We start from the raw sequence: 15,622 nt of genomic DNA, 5'->3' as shown, positions 1-15,622 counted from the left end.
GCTTAAGTCTTGGGCAGTGGTTGTCTCATTTTCCCAAGTATGAGACTGGCTCCACCCCGGGAGATCGATCCTGAGGTCGGGCGCAGGGGTGTGTACGGGGCACACAGCTCCCCAGGGACTGGTCTGCTCGGACGGACTGGACGCCTGAGACCTCATTTCCACAGCACCACCCACTCTCCATTAAACAATTGTTCCATGCCTGTCTCCCCTCTAAACAGTGAAGTTTTGGACTGCCCCTCTCTGTGGCCCCCGGGCTCAGCACAGCGTAGACGCTGGTAAATGTTTACTGAGACTCAGAGCGAATGAATGGAGGGTGAATGAATAGAAGACGGATGAATAAATAACGGGACTCTGGTTAGAGAAGGAATTTCAAGAGTTCAAGATCTCGAAGGTGGGAACGTTTACAAAGAGTTCCCCCTGTGCCCGAGGGTTGCAGGAGGGGCTGGGGCTTCCGAGGTCACGACGCGTTTGGTCCTGAGCGAGGGTGGCTGCTCTGCTGGCGGCCCCGGGCCGGGCCGGCCGCGGAGGGGAGGTGCGCAGGGGTTACCGCCGCCACACACCCGGCAGCCTGGCAGCGCTCTTCTCCCGGCCAGGCGGCCAGGCGCGGCCGTTACCATAGCTACAGACACAGCCAGGAGAGGAGGGGGGCGGGCCCGGGCGCTACGTCATTCCCAGCGCGACGCTGCTTCGCGCCTCCCGCCTCTTTCGGGTGCTAGACCCTCGGCCCGCCTCCCCGGCTCTCCACCTGCGCGCTTCCCCCGCTCGCGCCCTCCCCCGCTCTGCGCCGGCGCGGTGCCCGCCAGGGCGCGCAGGAGAGCCCGCGAGGCGCATGCGCGGTGCGGGGCCCGCCGCCGCGCTGGTGCCGCTGCCGCCGCCGCCGCTGCCGTTGCCGCCTCCCTGCCGGCAAGTGTGGGAAGGAGGAGCTGAGGGCCGCCGCCGCCGTTGCCGCCATGGGGGTGAGTGAGGCAGGGAGAGGAGACGCGAAGGCCGGGAGCGCTCCCCGCTCCCCTCGCCCCCTGCGCCCCCATTGTTCCTTGAACCCCCCTCTCACGTGACCCCCGACCCCCTCCGGCCTCACGTGACCCCCAACCCCCACATGACCCGACTCCCACATTCTAAGCGTCCCCACGCTCGGCGCAGCCCGGGGATCCCTTGGGGAGCCCCCTTCTCCGGGCCCCACCCCTTTGGGTGTCCCCCGCCCCTCGCGTCGCGCCCTCCCCCCCCCCTTCCTGGCTGACCTGTTATCCTCTTGGCCACCCCCTAAGCCCCGCGCGGTCTCTGGGGTACCCCCCACCCCCAGGGGTCACCCATCACCTGGCTGTCACCTGCTTCACGGCTTCCCACATCCTAGGCCTCCCCTGGCTTGCAGGGAACTGAGGCCCAGAGAAGAGGCTCCCAGCCAAGGTCACACAGGCAGTGAGCAGGAGCCAGACCCTGCCTCGGGCCTCCCCAGCCCTCGGCCACTGGCTGCTTTTCCCGCTACCCGGATTCTCGCTGAAGCCGGTTCCCCTACACTCTTTCCAAACCTCTCCACCAGGTTCCTCCTGCTCCTAAAACGCCCTCTTCCCTTCCAACGGAGGCCTGCTCTCTAGGCCTCCCAGAAGCAACAGAGTGGTTTTGATTATTACTTGGGTCGTTAGTCTAAGTGCTGCAGGTGGCTTTGCATGGGGGAGCGGTGCAGAAGGTGAGCAGGGAGGGGATTGGTTTGGGGGGGGCTGTCTGATGGCTTCAGCCACAGATGGATAGTGACAGAACAGGTGTTCTGTGTGAGGCAGCCCGGAGGTGCGCCCTTCCCTGGCATGTGCCGATAGAGGGCTGGGCAGAAGTTATTCAAGTATTTCTGTGAGTTCACCTTCCTAAGTTCCAATTAGAGTAGTATCAGTCACTCTCCTGAAAATGGAACTGGCCCTTCCTGGTACTGTGTAGGTTAGTTTTTACCGGGAATTTTCACCACCTTTAGGAAGCCCTGATTTGGGAGCCAGAGATACCTCAGTTCCAGCCCCATCTTCCTGGCTAGCAGCATGATATTGTGCCAGTGAGGTGGCCTTTCTGAATTTGAATTTCCTCCTCTATGTAATGTGGGTGATGATACCCGCCCCCCATATTATGTGAGAATTAAATGAGGTAGTGGATGCAGATCGTGGCTGTTGTTTTTGCTTGTATTCTCACTTTTATTACTTTTATTGTAGTTATCTAAAATAGATTTGTGCTATTTTTAACCCATTGGTTTGTCCCTCCTGTTGTTAACCTAGATTTTCTCTCACTCAAGTAGTTATTGACTGAACAAATCAACTTAGACAAAACTAGTCGTCTAATCCATGTCGAAGCACTTTATGTAATCTGCGTCAAAACACTTTCATCTTGTTTCAGCAAGGAATTTGGGGTACTATGTACTTCGTATGTAGAGAATCAAGTCTGGAGACCTTAGGTATATTTAACCCAGGTTTTGGTGAAAGGTCCCAAACCTCAACTCTTGTTGAAATGAGGTAAAAATCTGTGTCCCTGGTATCAGTCGGTAAGTGTCTACCCAGCGTCAGCCACTACAGACTGAGCAGCAAACAAGAAGCATAACATGCCATTCTTGTTCAACACTTCCTCATTGGTTGAGTTGAAAGAGCAAGCCTCAGAGATACTGCGACCCTTGCTTCCTTTAGGGCCTCCACGTTATTACTCATACTCTACAGATGTGTTTCTCAGAACGGCCCCTGCCTAGTCTCTTCTGGCCTAAAACTCACTGCAAAAAAGAGAAACTTGAATCTTCCTCCCTGAAACAATGCTGGAACCTTCTCATTATCCTCATTCCTCCTGGATGGGGGCTGTGGACTCCCCACCTCAGTGTCAGGAAGGTCAGTGTTTGTGGTGAGCACCATCTGTGGGAGGGCCCTGCTCCATTTGACAGATAACCTCAGGCTAAGAGAGAGAAGCATCAGATGGAACACCCTTCTCTTCAAAGTTCTTTCACCCTTGCTGCCACAGATGTGTTGTCTTTTAGGAATTAGAGTGTAGATCTCTGGCTCCCTTCACCAAAAATGGAGGTTTTTTTCTGGATCCTGGATACTTTGTGGGGTGAAGGTATTGACACTGAAAATTTAAGAGCTGCCAAATCTCTTTTCTGAAAGGTGCCTCCTGCCCCCATCTGTGTGCTTTTTGTTTTGGAATTTCTCTGTGTGACCTGGCAGTCCTAACTGCATGTGGAGATACTGCTTCCAGAGGCAGAGCAGGGGGAGGGGTTTCACAGCTGTGTGTGAAAACACTTATGTCACACTTTATAAAAAGTGCTGTGTACATGTAATTGATGTGGAAGAAGCGTGGATTTTAGGGTTCAGACCTGGATTTGAATCTTGGATGATTCATTCAGCAGTTATGGACTTAGTACCTACTGTTTGCTGAGCACTGGGTGTACATTGACAGATGAAGCCAGTGTGACCTCTCCCTCATGGAGGGTTACAGTCTGGAGTAGAGTGGAGGGAGAGGGTGGTAGGGAGAGACCTCTCTGAGAATTCTGTTCACTGGCTCTGTGACCCTGAAAGTTCTCTAACCTCGCTGTTCCTCAGTTTTCTCATCGAAGAAGTGGGCACACATAACTTGTTATTTAAAATAAAGCCTCTTTATTAAAGCATTAGCAGAGTGTGTGACACTAGTGGATCCTTGTAAACAGAAGTCCTTATTTTTTATATCTAGTACGTTGTATCATTTTGTCCTCACAGCAGTCCTGTGAGGTATAAGCACTGTTAGCCCCCTTTTACTGATGATGAGATTGAGATCCAGAGAAACTAACTAACTCACTGAAAAGAGACTAAGTAACTTGCCCAAAGTCACACAGCTACTAAGTGGAAGAGCTGAGAATCAAATCCAAATCTCTTGACTCAAAATCCCATACTCTTTTTATTATATAAAGCTCCCTTGGGAAAGACACTTAACCACAATGAGCTTTGCTGTTCACTGTGCTTATTTCCCATTTTAATTAGGAGAATTTTCCTGTGTCCCTGCAGGATAGCCTTACCTCCACGAGGCAGGGCAAAGCTAATTGGAACAGTAGGAGACCACTTTTCCCAATGTGTGCTAGGTTTGAGGGAGAGCCCCTGCCTGTCTGCCCTGGCCTGCTGCAGCCTGCCACATACCCCATGTGCAGGCAGCGAAGCACTTAGGGGTCTCTTTCATTATCTGCCGTCTCGGGCCATGGCAGCCCTGAGCCTCGCTCTGAGGATTGTCTGGCTGGCCTGTTCCCTTGCATGAATGAGCCCATAAATCTCCTGGAGGCCTGGGGTTGGCCCTCCTACTGCTTGTGCTTAGGAATTACTTTCTTCATGGGCTTAGAAATGAGATGCTGTGGCGGGAACCCACGTTTCAGTGCTTTCTGGGTCCCGGGAGTCACACTTTCCTTCCAGCACCTTTGATCTTTTCTGCTCTGTATTGTGTGAAGAGAGAACTAGTGTGCAGGGTGGAGGAGGGGAGCTTGCCTCTACTGTAAAGGTGACCTCTGACCTGTCCTTTCACTCATGTCCCCATTTTCCCAGAGATGGCCTTGCTTTCACAGGTCATGCAGGGGCGGCGGGAGGGGCACTGGCCTGGCCTGAGTGATGCCAGGGCTCATGTTCTTTCCTGGAGGCCGGCTGTCTCGGGTCTCCTTACCCCTCCCTCAGTGGAGAGGTAGGGCCTGGGGCAGCACTGGGCCGGCCGGCACGTCGGCCATCACCGAGCCAGAAGCATGGTGAGAAATGAATTGCTACCTTAACGGCTCCTGAGCTCTGAACTTTATCTTGGCAGGACTGAGAAGGAAGGTCTTTTGACATTGATGTTGGCCTTCCCATTGGGGGACAGCAGGGCTGGTGGAACAACTGGCCCAACTCCCGGGATTCAGTCCCCTTCTGCTGTTTACTCGTGGGGGAACACTAAACAAGTCACACCATCCCTTTGAGCCTCAGTTTCCTCACGTGGGAACGGAGGTGCTGGTTTTTGCCCCGAGAATTGAAGCAGATGTTTGCAAAGTACTTTGCGAGCTGAGTGTATCTCTCAGTGTTGTTTTGAAACTCAAATTCCCAGAGAAGAAGATGGGTACTTTAAAACCTGTGTGTGGTCGAAGGGGGCTGGTTCTGTCCCCTCCAGTCCTAGTGTTACGAAAACAGTCTGTTCTCTTCTGTTTGCTCCTTCCTTGAGGGAGGTAAGGAATGGGATCTAGCCGGACTTCCAGCACAGTGGAAGGATAAAGGATAAAATAGCTGGTGTTGGTTGGGCGAGTTTACACCTAGAAGAGCAATCCCTCTTGCCTCCTGGTCGCTTGAAATGAGAGTTAGGCAGTGTTATTCCTTGGAGAGCTGAGGGTAGAATTATCCCGAGAAAGTTTTCCAGCATCTGATTTTTCAACTCCCCCTTTGCTGGTGCCGGCGTCGGGGCTAAGGTGCAGTTGTAGGGAGTACAGCCTCTCTGGTGAGCTCAGGAAACCCAGGGGTGGAGTCAGAAGAGGCAGTGAGGTGGGTAAGAAAGCAGAGCCATCCCGCCAGTGCCTTTGGGTGCCTTCGGGATTTGGGCTGGCTTCTGGGGGTGGGGGGACGGCGAGCAACTCTGGATGCATGTGCCGCTGCCGTGTTCCTTGGGAGTGAGAATGAGTGAGCCCATGTCCGAGTAAGTCTCCCCGGCCTCCCACCTCAGAGAAGGTTTGATGAGAGCCTCACTCACCTCATTCATCAGATGAGGGAGGGAGACACAGAGAAGGACTGGGTGTTGCCCGAACACCACTCTGAAGAGCAGGAAGAGGTTCTGGGTAAGGTCTGTCAGATTCCAGCACGTGGGCGCTTTTTCCTGTGTTCCTAGCTTTTTACAGGAGGGCAAGAGGGTCCATGTAGGCCTGAGAGAACCCCACGGGAGCCATAAAATAGGATTTGCTCTGTATGCAGTTGTGGGTACTTTGCCATGGATGCCTCTGTGCACAGACACTCTCCCTTTGCTCCCCCCCCCCCCCGCTGCTGTGTGCCCTGCACCATGGCCTTGCGCGCCATGTGTCAGCATGGCCTCTGTCGCCAGGTGAACCCCCTGAGGCCCTTCACTCCGCCCTTGTAGATACTAGGTGTACAGTGTGCCTGCCGCTCATTGCCCTTGGCCGAGCAGCGCTTCTGGGGAACAGTTCTGTCTTCTTAAGCCAGAGTGCCCTGGTCTCAGCTTAGAAAGGGGACCCAGCTCCCAGAGGGGCTCCCCCAGACCAGATCTTTGTCTCTGGAAGCTGGCAGACACTGAGAAGGCTTTGAATAAACTTATCCTTAGAACAGCTCTCAGCGGCTACCTCAGATGCCATCTCCTCCTTGAAACCTGCCCTGAATGTGTCTAAAATTAGTTGTTCCTTCCTTAGGAGGGAATGGATGAGTGCATATTTATTAGGCACCTGCTGGGGACCAGGCTGTCTTGCAGGCATTGTCATATGCTCTCACTGGGTCCTCACAGTGACCCAGCAGTCCTCAGGGTCAGTACTCTTTCCGACAAGGAAGCTGAGGAGTCTGGTGATGCTCCCGAGCTCTCACGACTAGAAAACGCTTGCATCTTTCCCACCCCGCCAAGTGTGCAGCAGTCAGGATTGGAAGTTGTTGCCACTGGGGCCAGGCCTGTGGGCTCAGGGACTGACTCTAAGGTTCCTCAAAGGGAAAGCCCAGTCTTGGGTCAGCCACAGCCCTTCCAGCCAACTTTGCTTTTCCCTGTTGCAGAGGAAGTCAAGCAAAGCGAAGGAGAAGAAGCAGAAGCGGTTGGAGGAACGAGCAGCCATGGATGCAGTCTGTGCCAAAGTGGACGCTGCCAACAGGGTGACTCCCCTCGTTCCCACGTCCCCTCCTCCTGGAGCTTCAGCTCGGTTTTGCATTCGACTTCTTTTGGCGCCACCCTGTGGCAGCATTTTCTTACTGGGCCGCTGAGGAAAATGAGCCCGGCAGGAGAGTTGCCAGGAGGGCCAGAGATTGGCCTAGGTGTGCAGGGAAATGTGGATTCAAATGGAAGTGGCTGGGGGCGCCTGGCTGGTTCAGTCGGTGGAGCGTGTGACTCTCCATCTCGGGGTCATGAGTTCAGGCCCACACTGGGCGCGCTGCCTACTTTAAAAAGAAAGAAAAAAAAAAAAAAACAAATGAAAGTGGCTGCTCCCCTCTGTGGGTCTCTTTCCATATCAGTAGAAGACTAGGGTCTGGAGAAATTTTTGTTAGGATTTTGCATTTTGGAGAGGAAACGTCCCTGGTAAAATGTGGTATAGTTTTCTCATTCATTCCTTCAAACATTTATTGACTGACTGAAGTACCAAAGGCTGTGCTGGTACCAGGGTGGGGGGTGCAGCAGCCTGGTTCAGGGGGCCACAGGCTTGGCTTTCAAACAGACCTGAAGAGATTCTGGTCATCCTTCCTGCTCCCATTTCATATCACATTTTTTGTTACGCTCTCTCTCTTTTTTTTTTTTTCTTTTAAGATTTTACTTATTTGACAGAGAGCAGAAGTGGGGGGTGGGGGGGTTGGGCGGAGCTGCAGGCAGAGGGAGAAGGAGGCTCCCTGGGAGCCTGACTCGGGGCTTGATCCCAGGACTCTGGGATCATGACCTGAGCCAAAGGCAGACACTTCACTGACTGATCCACCGAGGCACCCAGTTTTTTTTTACTCTTTTTTTTTTTTTAAGATTTTATTTATTTGAGAGAGAGTGAGAGCGAGCATGAGCAGGGGGAGAGGGAGAAGCAGACTCCCCGCTGAGCAGGGAGCCCCATGCAGGGCTCGATCCCAGGACTCCGGGATCATGACCTGAGCCGAAGGCAGACTCCTAACCAACTGAGCCACCCAGGCGCCCCTTCTGTTACTTTTTTAGCCCACCCAGTAAACAGTCCACATTTATAAGGAGGTGGTTCAGAGACATGATTGTGCCATTGACCCAGTGAGGTTAGTTGGGGGCTTCTTAGAACTATACAGTTGAGGGGTGCCTGGGTGGCTCAGTCATTTAAGCATCCAACTCTTGATTTCGGCTCAGTTCATGATCTCAGGGTCATGAGATCTAGCCCTGTGTTGGGCTCTGCCCTCAGTGTGGAGTCAGCTTGAGAGTCTTTCTACCTCTGCCCCTCCACCTGGGGCGTGCTCTCTCTTTCAAAAATAAATAAATAAAATTTTTTTTAAATGTTTAAGAAAGAAAAAGTATGCAGGTGGATGGGGCACTTGGCTGGTTCAGTTGGTAGAGCAGGTGACTTTTGATCTCAGGGTCACGAGTTCAAGCCCCACACTGGGCATGGAGCCTACTTAAAATAAAAAAAAAAAATGCAGGTGGATCAAGTGGCCTCCGTCTTTTGGGTCATGTGACCTATAGGCCAGTATTAGTATTAGGCTAGTAGAGTCTCTTCCAACCTTGTGAAATGACGCGCTGACTTAACTCTCTTGGGCCTCCTTACTAGAACCTCCCTACATGTGATTTCAGAGCTGAGGCAGATGGAGAGGCTGTCTGGGGGCTGCTCCTGGGCCGGGAGCTAAGCCTCCCATTGTGGGTCTGCACGCTGTCTCACTTCCGGGCAGAGTCTGACTGCGCCATGCGTGTGTTTGTGCTACTCCTCTTCTCTTTCCCTCCACAGCTTGGAGACCCTCTGGAGGCTTTCCCAGTGTTCAAGAAATACGATCGAAATGGGTAAGTGTTTAGCACTCCTAACTGTTGAGTGTCTGAAGGAATTCATCTTCCCAGAGTATGCTTCCTCTGACCCAAATTTTCTCATTCTTTGTTAGGAAAAAGGAGAAGCTATGGCGAGTGTCTTGTTGATATAAAAGCCCCTGGTTAGGGTGACAGAGGAATCCATAAATGAGCAAAGATTGCATAATCTTAGACTGATGTTTCTTTAGGATTTGATATTCTCTCCAGGTGAAGAATAGTAGAGCTGAAATGAACTTGAAAAATCATCTAGGCTGACTTCCTCCTTGTATGCAGGAGGGAACCAAGACTCAGAGAAGCTGAATAAGATTTCTGAGCCACAGAGTTTCTCCCTGGCTGCTGAGGGGGCTTTTAATTCCCAATCTAGGGCTCTTTCCCGGAGTGTATGGCATGATTGTTAAAAGCCACTTACTGGCTGTATGACCCTGGACCCTGGACTTAACCTCTCTGTACCTCCATTTTCTAATCAGCAGTGGGCCTAATAATAAATGGTTTCATCAGGAGGATTAGGTATAAAGTGCTTGTGCCTGGAGCTTACCAAAACCTAGGTCAGTGTTAGCTGTTATTACTACTTGTTATTGTTGCTAATCCAGTTTACTGCTGTAGGATCTGGGTGAAAGCCCCCTTCCCCTTTCTGTCCTTTTGGTTTATAGAATAGGAAGCATAACCAGTCTTACCAGAGCTACTTTGGCTTAGAGAAAAACAGGGGTTATGGTTTTAGAGAATCACAGCTATGGGTTTCAATCAAAACTGTACCTCTGATTAACTGTATTCAAACAAGCCACACTCCTTAAGCCTCATTTTTTTGGTTTGTTAAATGGAGTGATGATGCCAAACTTGGAAGGTCATTTTAAGGAGGAAAGAGCATTATATCCAGTTCTGTAAGTAGCAGTTGGTATGAGTATTTTAGTGAACAAGATAGATAGATGTGAATATATGAATTATGAAACGAACAGTTTAGTAGGTGACACTATATCTGCTTTTCGTAGCTTTGTCTGAATTGCATAGTATCACATTAACTTTTCCTTCAGACGTAGTACAGTTCCTCCAATAGCCATGCCATTCATTGTCTGGGAAGTCCTCTGACACAGTTTAGAGATCCCTTCCTGTGATGTCTTTTCATGTTCCATATTCCACGCTCCTATTTACTTTCAGAAATACTGGAAGAGTCCTGAAGCAGGCATTGCCAGCTGACTCTAGGCTTCTTTGGTGCCTGGGATTTTGTGTTATTTGTGTGGCTGTGATCCTGCTTTCATGTACTTAACTGAAATAAAAAGAGAGAGAGAGGGACACCTGGGTGGCTCAGTTGTTAAGCGTCTGCCTTCGGCTCAGGTCAGGATCCCAGGGTCCCGGGATCGAGTCCCGCATTGGGCTCCCTGCTCAGCCAGGAGCCTGCTTCTCCCTCTCCCACTCCCCCTGCTTGTGTTCCCTCTCTTGCTGTGTCTCTCTGTCAAATAAATAAAATCTTTAAAAAAAAAAAAAAAAAGAGGGTGCCTGGGTGGCTCAGTTGGTTAAGCGTCTGCCTTCGGCTCAGGTCAGGATCCCAGGGTCCCGGGATCGAGTCCTGCATTGGGCTCCCTGCTCGGCAGGGAGTCTGCTTCTCCCTCTGACCCTCCCCCCTCTCATGCTCTCTCTCTCTCTCTCTCATTCTCTCTCTCAAATAAATAAATAAAATCTTTAAAAAAAAAAAAAGAATTTAAAAAAAAAGAGAGAACTCAGATTAGTGGAGAATTCATACCTGCAGACCAACCTTTGGAAAATAGACGGCTGAGCCAGATGGAAGGCTGTATTGGGACGTTTCTGACTACGACATGGTCAGTACTTACAAAGAAAGGAAGACTCTCTAGAGCCAAGAAGTTCCGAATGTATAAGGCTGAGCGCACGTGCAGCTCATATGGCAGACCAGACAGCAGAGGTGACAGGCATTTCCAAGGGGGACGTCCTCGGAGGGGTCGTGTCAAGGGCCATTGGAAGGTCCTGACCTGGGACCTCTCTAAGGACTTCGTGTCACTGACTTCGGTCCTGTCAGAATGCAGCACTGCCTGGAGATTGGCCAAGGAGCTGAACTGTGATTTACTAACGTTTCCCTCAGAAGTAAATAGATTACGATACCTTAATGTCTACAGCATGTGTTGGTATAGGAAAACAGTGTGGGGTTGGACCCTGCCCCACCCTGTTTGGTCAGCCAAGAGGACCCACTATTTCCTCAAAGGAAGTTGCAGGCCGGACCCCTCAAGGGGGTTATGAACCATGGTCTTCTCAAGGGGCCTGAGGTGACCCAGCCACTTTCGAGCTGATGGTGAGGAGTCTGTTCAGAGTCTAACTGCCTAAGGGCAGGAACTAGAGGAACTGAGAAGAGTCTAGTGTTGATAGCAAAGTACAGAAGAGAGGCTGGAAAAAGCAAACAGGTAGCGGAGAGGGATGGAAGTGTACAAAGTTCTGAGGCTGATAAGGGCCTCTCAGGACAGGCAGGAAAATGGGACTGTGGTCAGGGTGGTGGCCCGGCGATGATAGTCGTTAATCTCAGCCCAAAAGGCTTTGTTTGTTCAGCAGCACCTTCTGTAGTCACGTCCCGCAAGGCAGGGTGCAGGCTCAGCCTTTCTCTGTGGGTGAACTGAGACCAGGCCCACTGCACCGTGAGGCCATCAGGGCAGCAGGCCGCCCTCGGGCCTGCGCCGGCTCCACATGCCGCCTTTCCCTCTTCTTCAGGTTAAACGTCTCCATCGAGTGTAAGCGAGTGTCTGGACTGGAGCCGGCCACTGTGGCTTGGGCCTTCGACCTGACCAAAACTAACATGCAGACCATGTAAGCACACCCCGACGGGAGGGAAGCCTCACTCCTCCCCTTCTGGGCTGCCCCGCCCTGACTCCCCCGACATTTCCCAGGTATGAGCAAAGCGAATGGGGCTGGAAGGACCGAGAGAAACGCGAGGAAATGACGGATGACCGAGCCTGGTACCTCATTGCTTGGGAAAGCAGTTCGGTTCCTGTTGCCTTTTCTCACTTCCGCTTTGACGTGGAGTGCGGGGATGAAGTCCTGTACTGGTAGGAGCCGCAGCTTCGGGTAGGCCGTGGGGAGGGCACACCGGCGCTGCTCGGGGCACTCAGCCGGGTGGCAGAGTCCACTGTGCCGGTGTGGGTCTGCGGGCTCCCAGGGCCCCAGGCTCCTCTGATGGGCCCTGCCTCCCCGTGCTCACTTCGCTGCTTTCTTCATCCAGCTATGAAGTGCAGTTGGAAAGCAAGGTGCGGCGGAAAGGCCTAGGGAAGTTCCTCATACAGATCCTGCAGCTCATGGCCAATAGGTAAGGGCGTCCCCCACCCCCACCTCGTGTGTCATTCCATTGGAGGGATCTGCATCTGAGCCATCCACTGTTCTTTGAGCCTCTGTGGGCAAGGCTCATAGGAATGTTTCAGAAGAAATGCATCTAGAACACTCTCAGTAAAGATACTCCCCGCCCTGCTGTGACTCCAGATTTTGTACGTGTGGCTCAATGCAGCAAGTGCTTCTGAGCCCTTGTTGTGCCTGAATAGTGGGGTGCAGAGAGGAGGTGAAGCAGGCAGTCGGGTGGGGGCCCGATGCCCGTGCAGTCTGGTCAGCCCTGTAACGGAAGCATGGCGTGCTGTGTGTGCCCAGCATGGAGGCTAGAGTTGGGGCTCAGAGGAGCACTTCTCAGGAGCAAATGGGAGACAGCAGGCAGAGACATGAAAGAGGAGGCATGAGTTTCTGTTTCTCTTTCTGGAAGGTGTTCTCTCTGCTTTCTTTTCAGCACACAGATGAAGAAAGTTATGTTAACTGTATTTAAGCACAATCATGGCGCCTACCAGTTCTTCAGAGAAGCGCTGCAGTAAGGAGCTGGGCCTTGGTGTCCTGGTGTGGGGCCCTCTGGGGGGTGGGGGGTGCCTGCCCCAGGGCCTTTTTACTGGTTCCTGGCGCTCCTTCATCCTGAAGGCTGAGCTCCCAGTCCGGTGGTCCGTGGGAGTAACCTGGGGATTGGTGAGATGGCGTGGGCATGCCCTCTGCCTGCGCCCTCGCTCCTAGGGCTCTCGTGAGTGTGGCAGGTGGAAAAGTTCCCGGGCTAGGAAGGAAGGCAGTCAGCTACCTGCAGCCAAGCCTTTCCTCTTGCTTTCCTTGCAGATTTGAAATCGATGACTCTTCCCCCAGCATGTCTGGTTGCTGTGGAGAGGACTGCTCCTACGAGATCCTGAGCCGGAGGACCAAGTTTGGGGACAGCCAGCACTCCCATGCGGGCGGGCACTGTGGCGGCTGCTGCCACTGAGCTCCCAAGCTAGAATGCTCTCTCCAAGGCCTTTCCTCTCCCTGGGCTCATGCTGCTGGCCAAGTGCCCTCAGAGCTGTGGCCTCCTCAGCCCTGCACATGCCAGGCTGCAGCCTGAGAGCACAGAACCCTGGAGTGGAGTGGTCCGAGCTGCCCGTCCTCCACTCTCCTAGAAGAACAGAGTGCCCTGAAGGAGCAGAGAGGAGAGGGTGCTGGGGGAAGAGCTGACGGAGGCCGGGCATGACGGGGACCTCTCACAGCGGCTGCCTTCTCGCTCGGCCCTTGTGCCCTTGAGTGTGAGGTTCCCCAGCTTCTCTGCAGATGGATTCCTGACAAGCCCCCCCCCCCGCCACACACACACACACACACACACACACACACACACACACACTTGGACAAATGGGGAGTTTTATGCCCACCTTTATAAAAGTCCCAGAGCCCTGGGTCAGGGTCTGGCTGGTCCCCAACAAGGAATGGACTGAGTGCAAGATCTGAACATAGAGATAGGCTTCGCAGAGAGTCCTGTTTCGTAGCTGAATGCTCTGATGGAGACTGCGGGGAGGTCTTTTGTGCCACAACACTGGGAAGCAGGGGAGCTCTTTCTAGCTGTGCTTTTATGGACCCACAGTTAGTGTGGAGGCATCCCAGGGGACCGGCCCGCTAGGAGGAAGGCTCCATCCCTCTCTGCCTCATTGTCAGTAAGAGGATGGGAGGACCGGGAGCAAGGTGTGGATGGGGGCTGGGGGGGGCTCCCCCGGGAAGAGAGTTGCCTCTCTGGGTTTTCGGACTTTGCTGCGTTCTAGATGAACCTCTTAATCTCCTGGCAGCGACTCGAGCTCTCCCTTCACAGAAACAAGCCAGAGGTCCTGCCAGTTCCTGTCCGTCGCCTCCCTACCACTTGTCCCCCGGCTCACCTCACCCGATACCTCTATTCTTACTCTCAAGGGGGGAAGATTACATTGGGGAGCCCCCCCATCTTCCCCCAGAAGGACCCCTCGTTCCTGGCCTCTTCAGTGCTACTGCCTCTCATATCTTGGTGCTGATCGCTCTCTGAAGGTGGCGCTGCCCTTTGCAGAGAGCCCCCAGCCAGCAGCAGGCCCCACTGCCTGCACTCCCCAGCCTTGCCCCTTGCTGCCTCAGTGAGGCCTGGTGCCACTGCCCTGGCTGGCAGCTCAGGCTGCAGCAGGAATGCCTCTCCGTGGCCAGAACCACTGCTCCTCTCTCTCTCCAGCATCACCCTGTGGCAGCAGACTGGAGCTGGGCCGGCGGCCTTCCTCTTCCCTCACAGGATGGAGAGGCTGTGGGTCAGAGCTTACACTTGCCCTGATCTCTGGGCCTTGCACCCCTTCCAGGGAAGAAAATGACCAAATCCTTATCCAGGAAAAAGCACCTGCCGCCTCCCCTTGGACATCCTTGAGCTCTGCTTTAGGGAGTGTCTTAAAGGTTCTAGCCTTTGCGGAGTTGCTCACTTGGAGGTCTGTCTGTTCTGACCTCAGAGCCTGCTCAGACCCCACCCTCTGCCCTGACTCAGGTGGTCTCTGCTGGTGGGTCTCCCCAGAGCTGATCTCGCTTCCCCACTTTACTGCTCCTGCAAGGGGGTGGGGGGCTGTGCACACTGCCTCCTCCACCCAGCCCCGCCCTCAGAGTGCTCTCTGTGGCTCTTGACCCCGCCGCAGGCAGCGGATGTGGCCCTCCCTTGGGGAGGGCCTTGCTGCTTTACACTGGAATAAGCCCATCTCTGTCCCTACCTTCCAGCTCCCGGGGCATTCTACGTGGGGGGAGGGGCGGGGAGAATTTTAAATTGCTGGGAGGAGAGCATTGGCGGGCTCCTTCCAAGAATCATGGAATGACAGAAGCATGTTTAGGAATTTTTTCCTGTGATTCCTGTCTGTCGATGCAGAACAGATATTTATTGTCTTAGATCATGGATTTCTGATACCTCCTACTCAAGGGGATCAAAAGGAACCCCACTGTAAATTCCTCATACGGTGAGTTCAGTGTATGTTGTCTCTCTCCACTCGTTGGACACCTGCCACTGAGCCCATTGGTAGATGGGGTGCTTGGTACCTGCTCCTGCAGCCTCTGCTGGCCGTTTCCTGCAGGGTGTCTCGGGGGGGCCAGCGCTGGGGCAGGAGACCAGCAGCTCCCTCCGTTGTGTTGAGCCCGTTCACTTCTCAAACATCAGTCTTTCTCCACTTCCCCAGGTCTTGGTTTTGAGAAACAGAGCAGGCCTTTTGTTCCTGGGCTTTTGTGTGTGTTTTGTTTGGGGCATGTTAAAATATTTTTTAAGAATTTTTTTTCTTTTTTTTTAGTTGTATCCACTATTTCAGGTTATTTTTTGTTGATGTCAAATGTGTATATGACATGTGTATGGTTCTTTTTAACCCTTTCTGGTTTTTTTAGAGGAAACTGAAGATAAACTTCTTGATTTTTTTTTTCTTTAGCAACTTGTTATCACTGGAATCAAAGGGAAAGGTGATCTCTTTTTGCATTGGTTGTCACAAAGGTGATCTCTTTTTGCATTGTATGTCACAAATAAAAGACACTTTGTTCAGCTGCTGGGATCGTGTCCTAATGCTGGGGTGCCATGGGCAGTGTGGTCTCAGGGGACACCTTCACACTCTCCCAGCTTTGGGCCTGGGCTGAAACCCTGGGAGGCAGGAAGCTGTGAGGCCCCACCCCCCTTGCTGTGAAAGAAGCCTTGGCC

General features: G+C 52.9%; 1 protein-coding gene across 1 annotated transcript; it reads left to right on the top strand.

The window, feature by feature from the left end:
* Positions 1-825: 825 nt before the first annotated feature.
* Positions 826-15,474, top strand: NAA40 (N-alpha-acetyltransferase 40, NatD catalytic subunit). Its single transcript, XM_025878761.2, has 8 exons — positions 826-956; positions 6,693-6,788; positions 8,570-8,622; positions 11,350-11,445; positions 11,526-11,684; positions 11,858-11,941; positions 12,407-12,484; positions 12,775-15,474. The coding sequence occupies exons 1-8, from the start codon at positions 951-953 to the stop codon at positions 12,914-12,916; spliced, it is 714 nt and encodes a 237-aa protein (XP_025734546.1). The 5' UTR covers positions 826-950; the 3' UTR covers positions 12,917-15,474.
* Positions 15,475-15,622: the final 148 nt, after the last annotated feature.

This window comes from Callorhinus ursinus, unplaced genomic scaffold (genome assembly GCF_003265705.2).
Source record: "Callorhinus ursinus isolate GAN/ISIS: 27379988/994484 unplaced genomic scaffold, GSC_fseal_2.0 scaffold51, whole genome shotgun sequence".
Classification (NCBI taxonomy): domain Eukaryota; kingdom Metazoa; phylum Chordata; class Mammalia; order Carnivora; family Otariidae; genus Callorhinus; species Callorhinus ursinus.
Note: the sequence above shows the minus strand (reverse complement) of the source record. Positions and strands in the feature narration are given on the sequence as shown.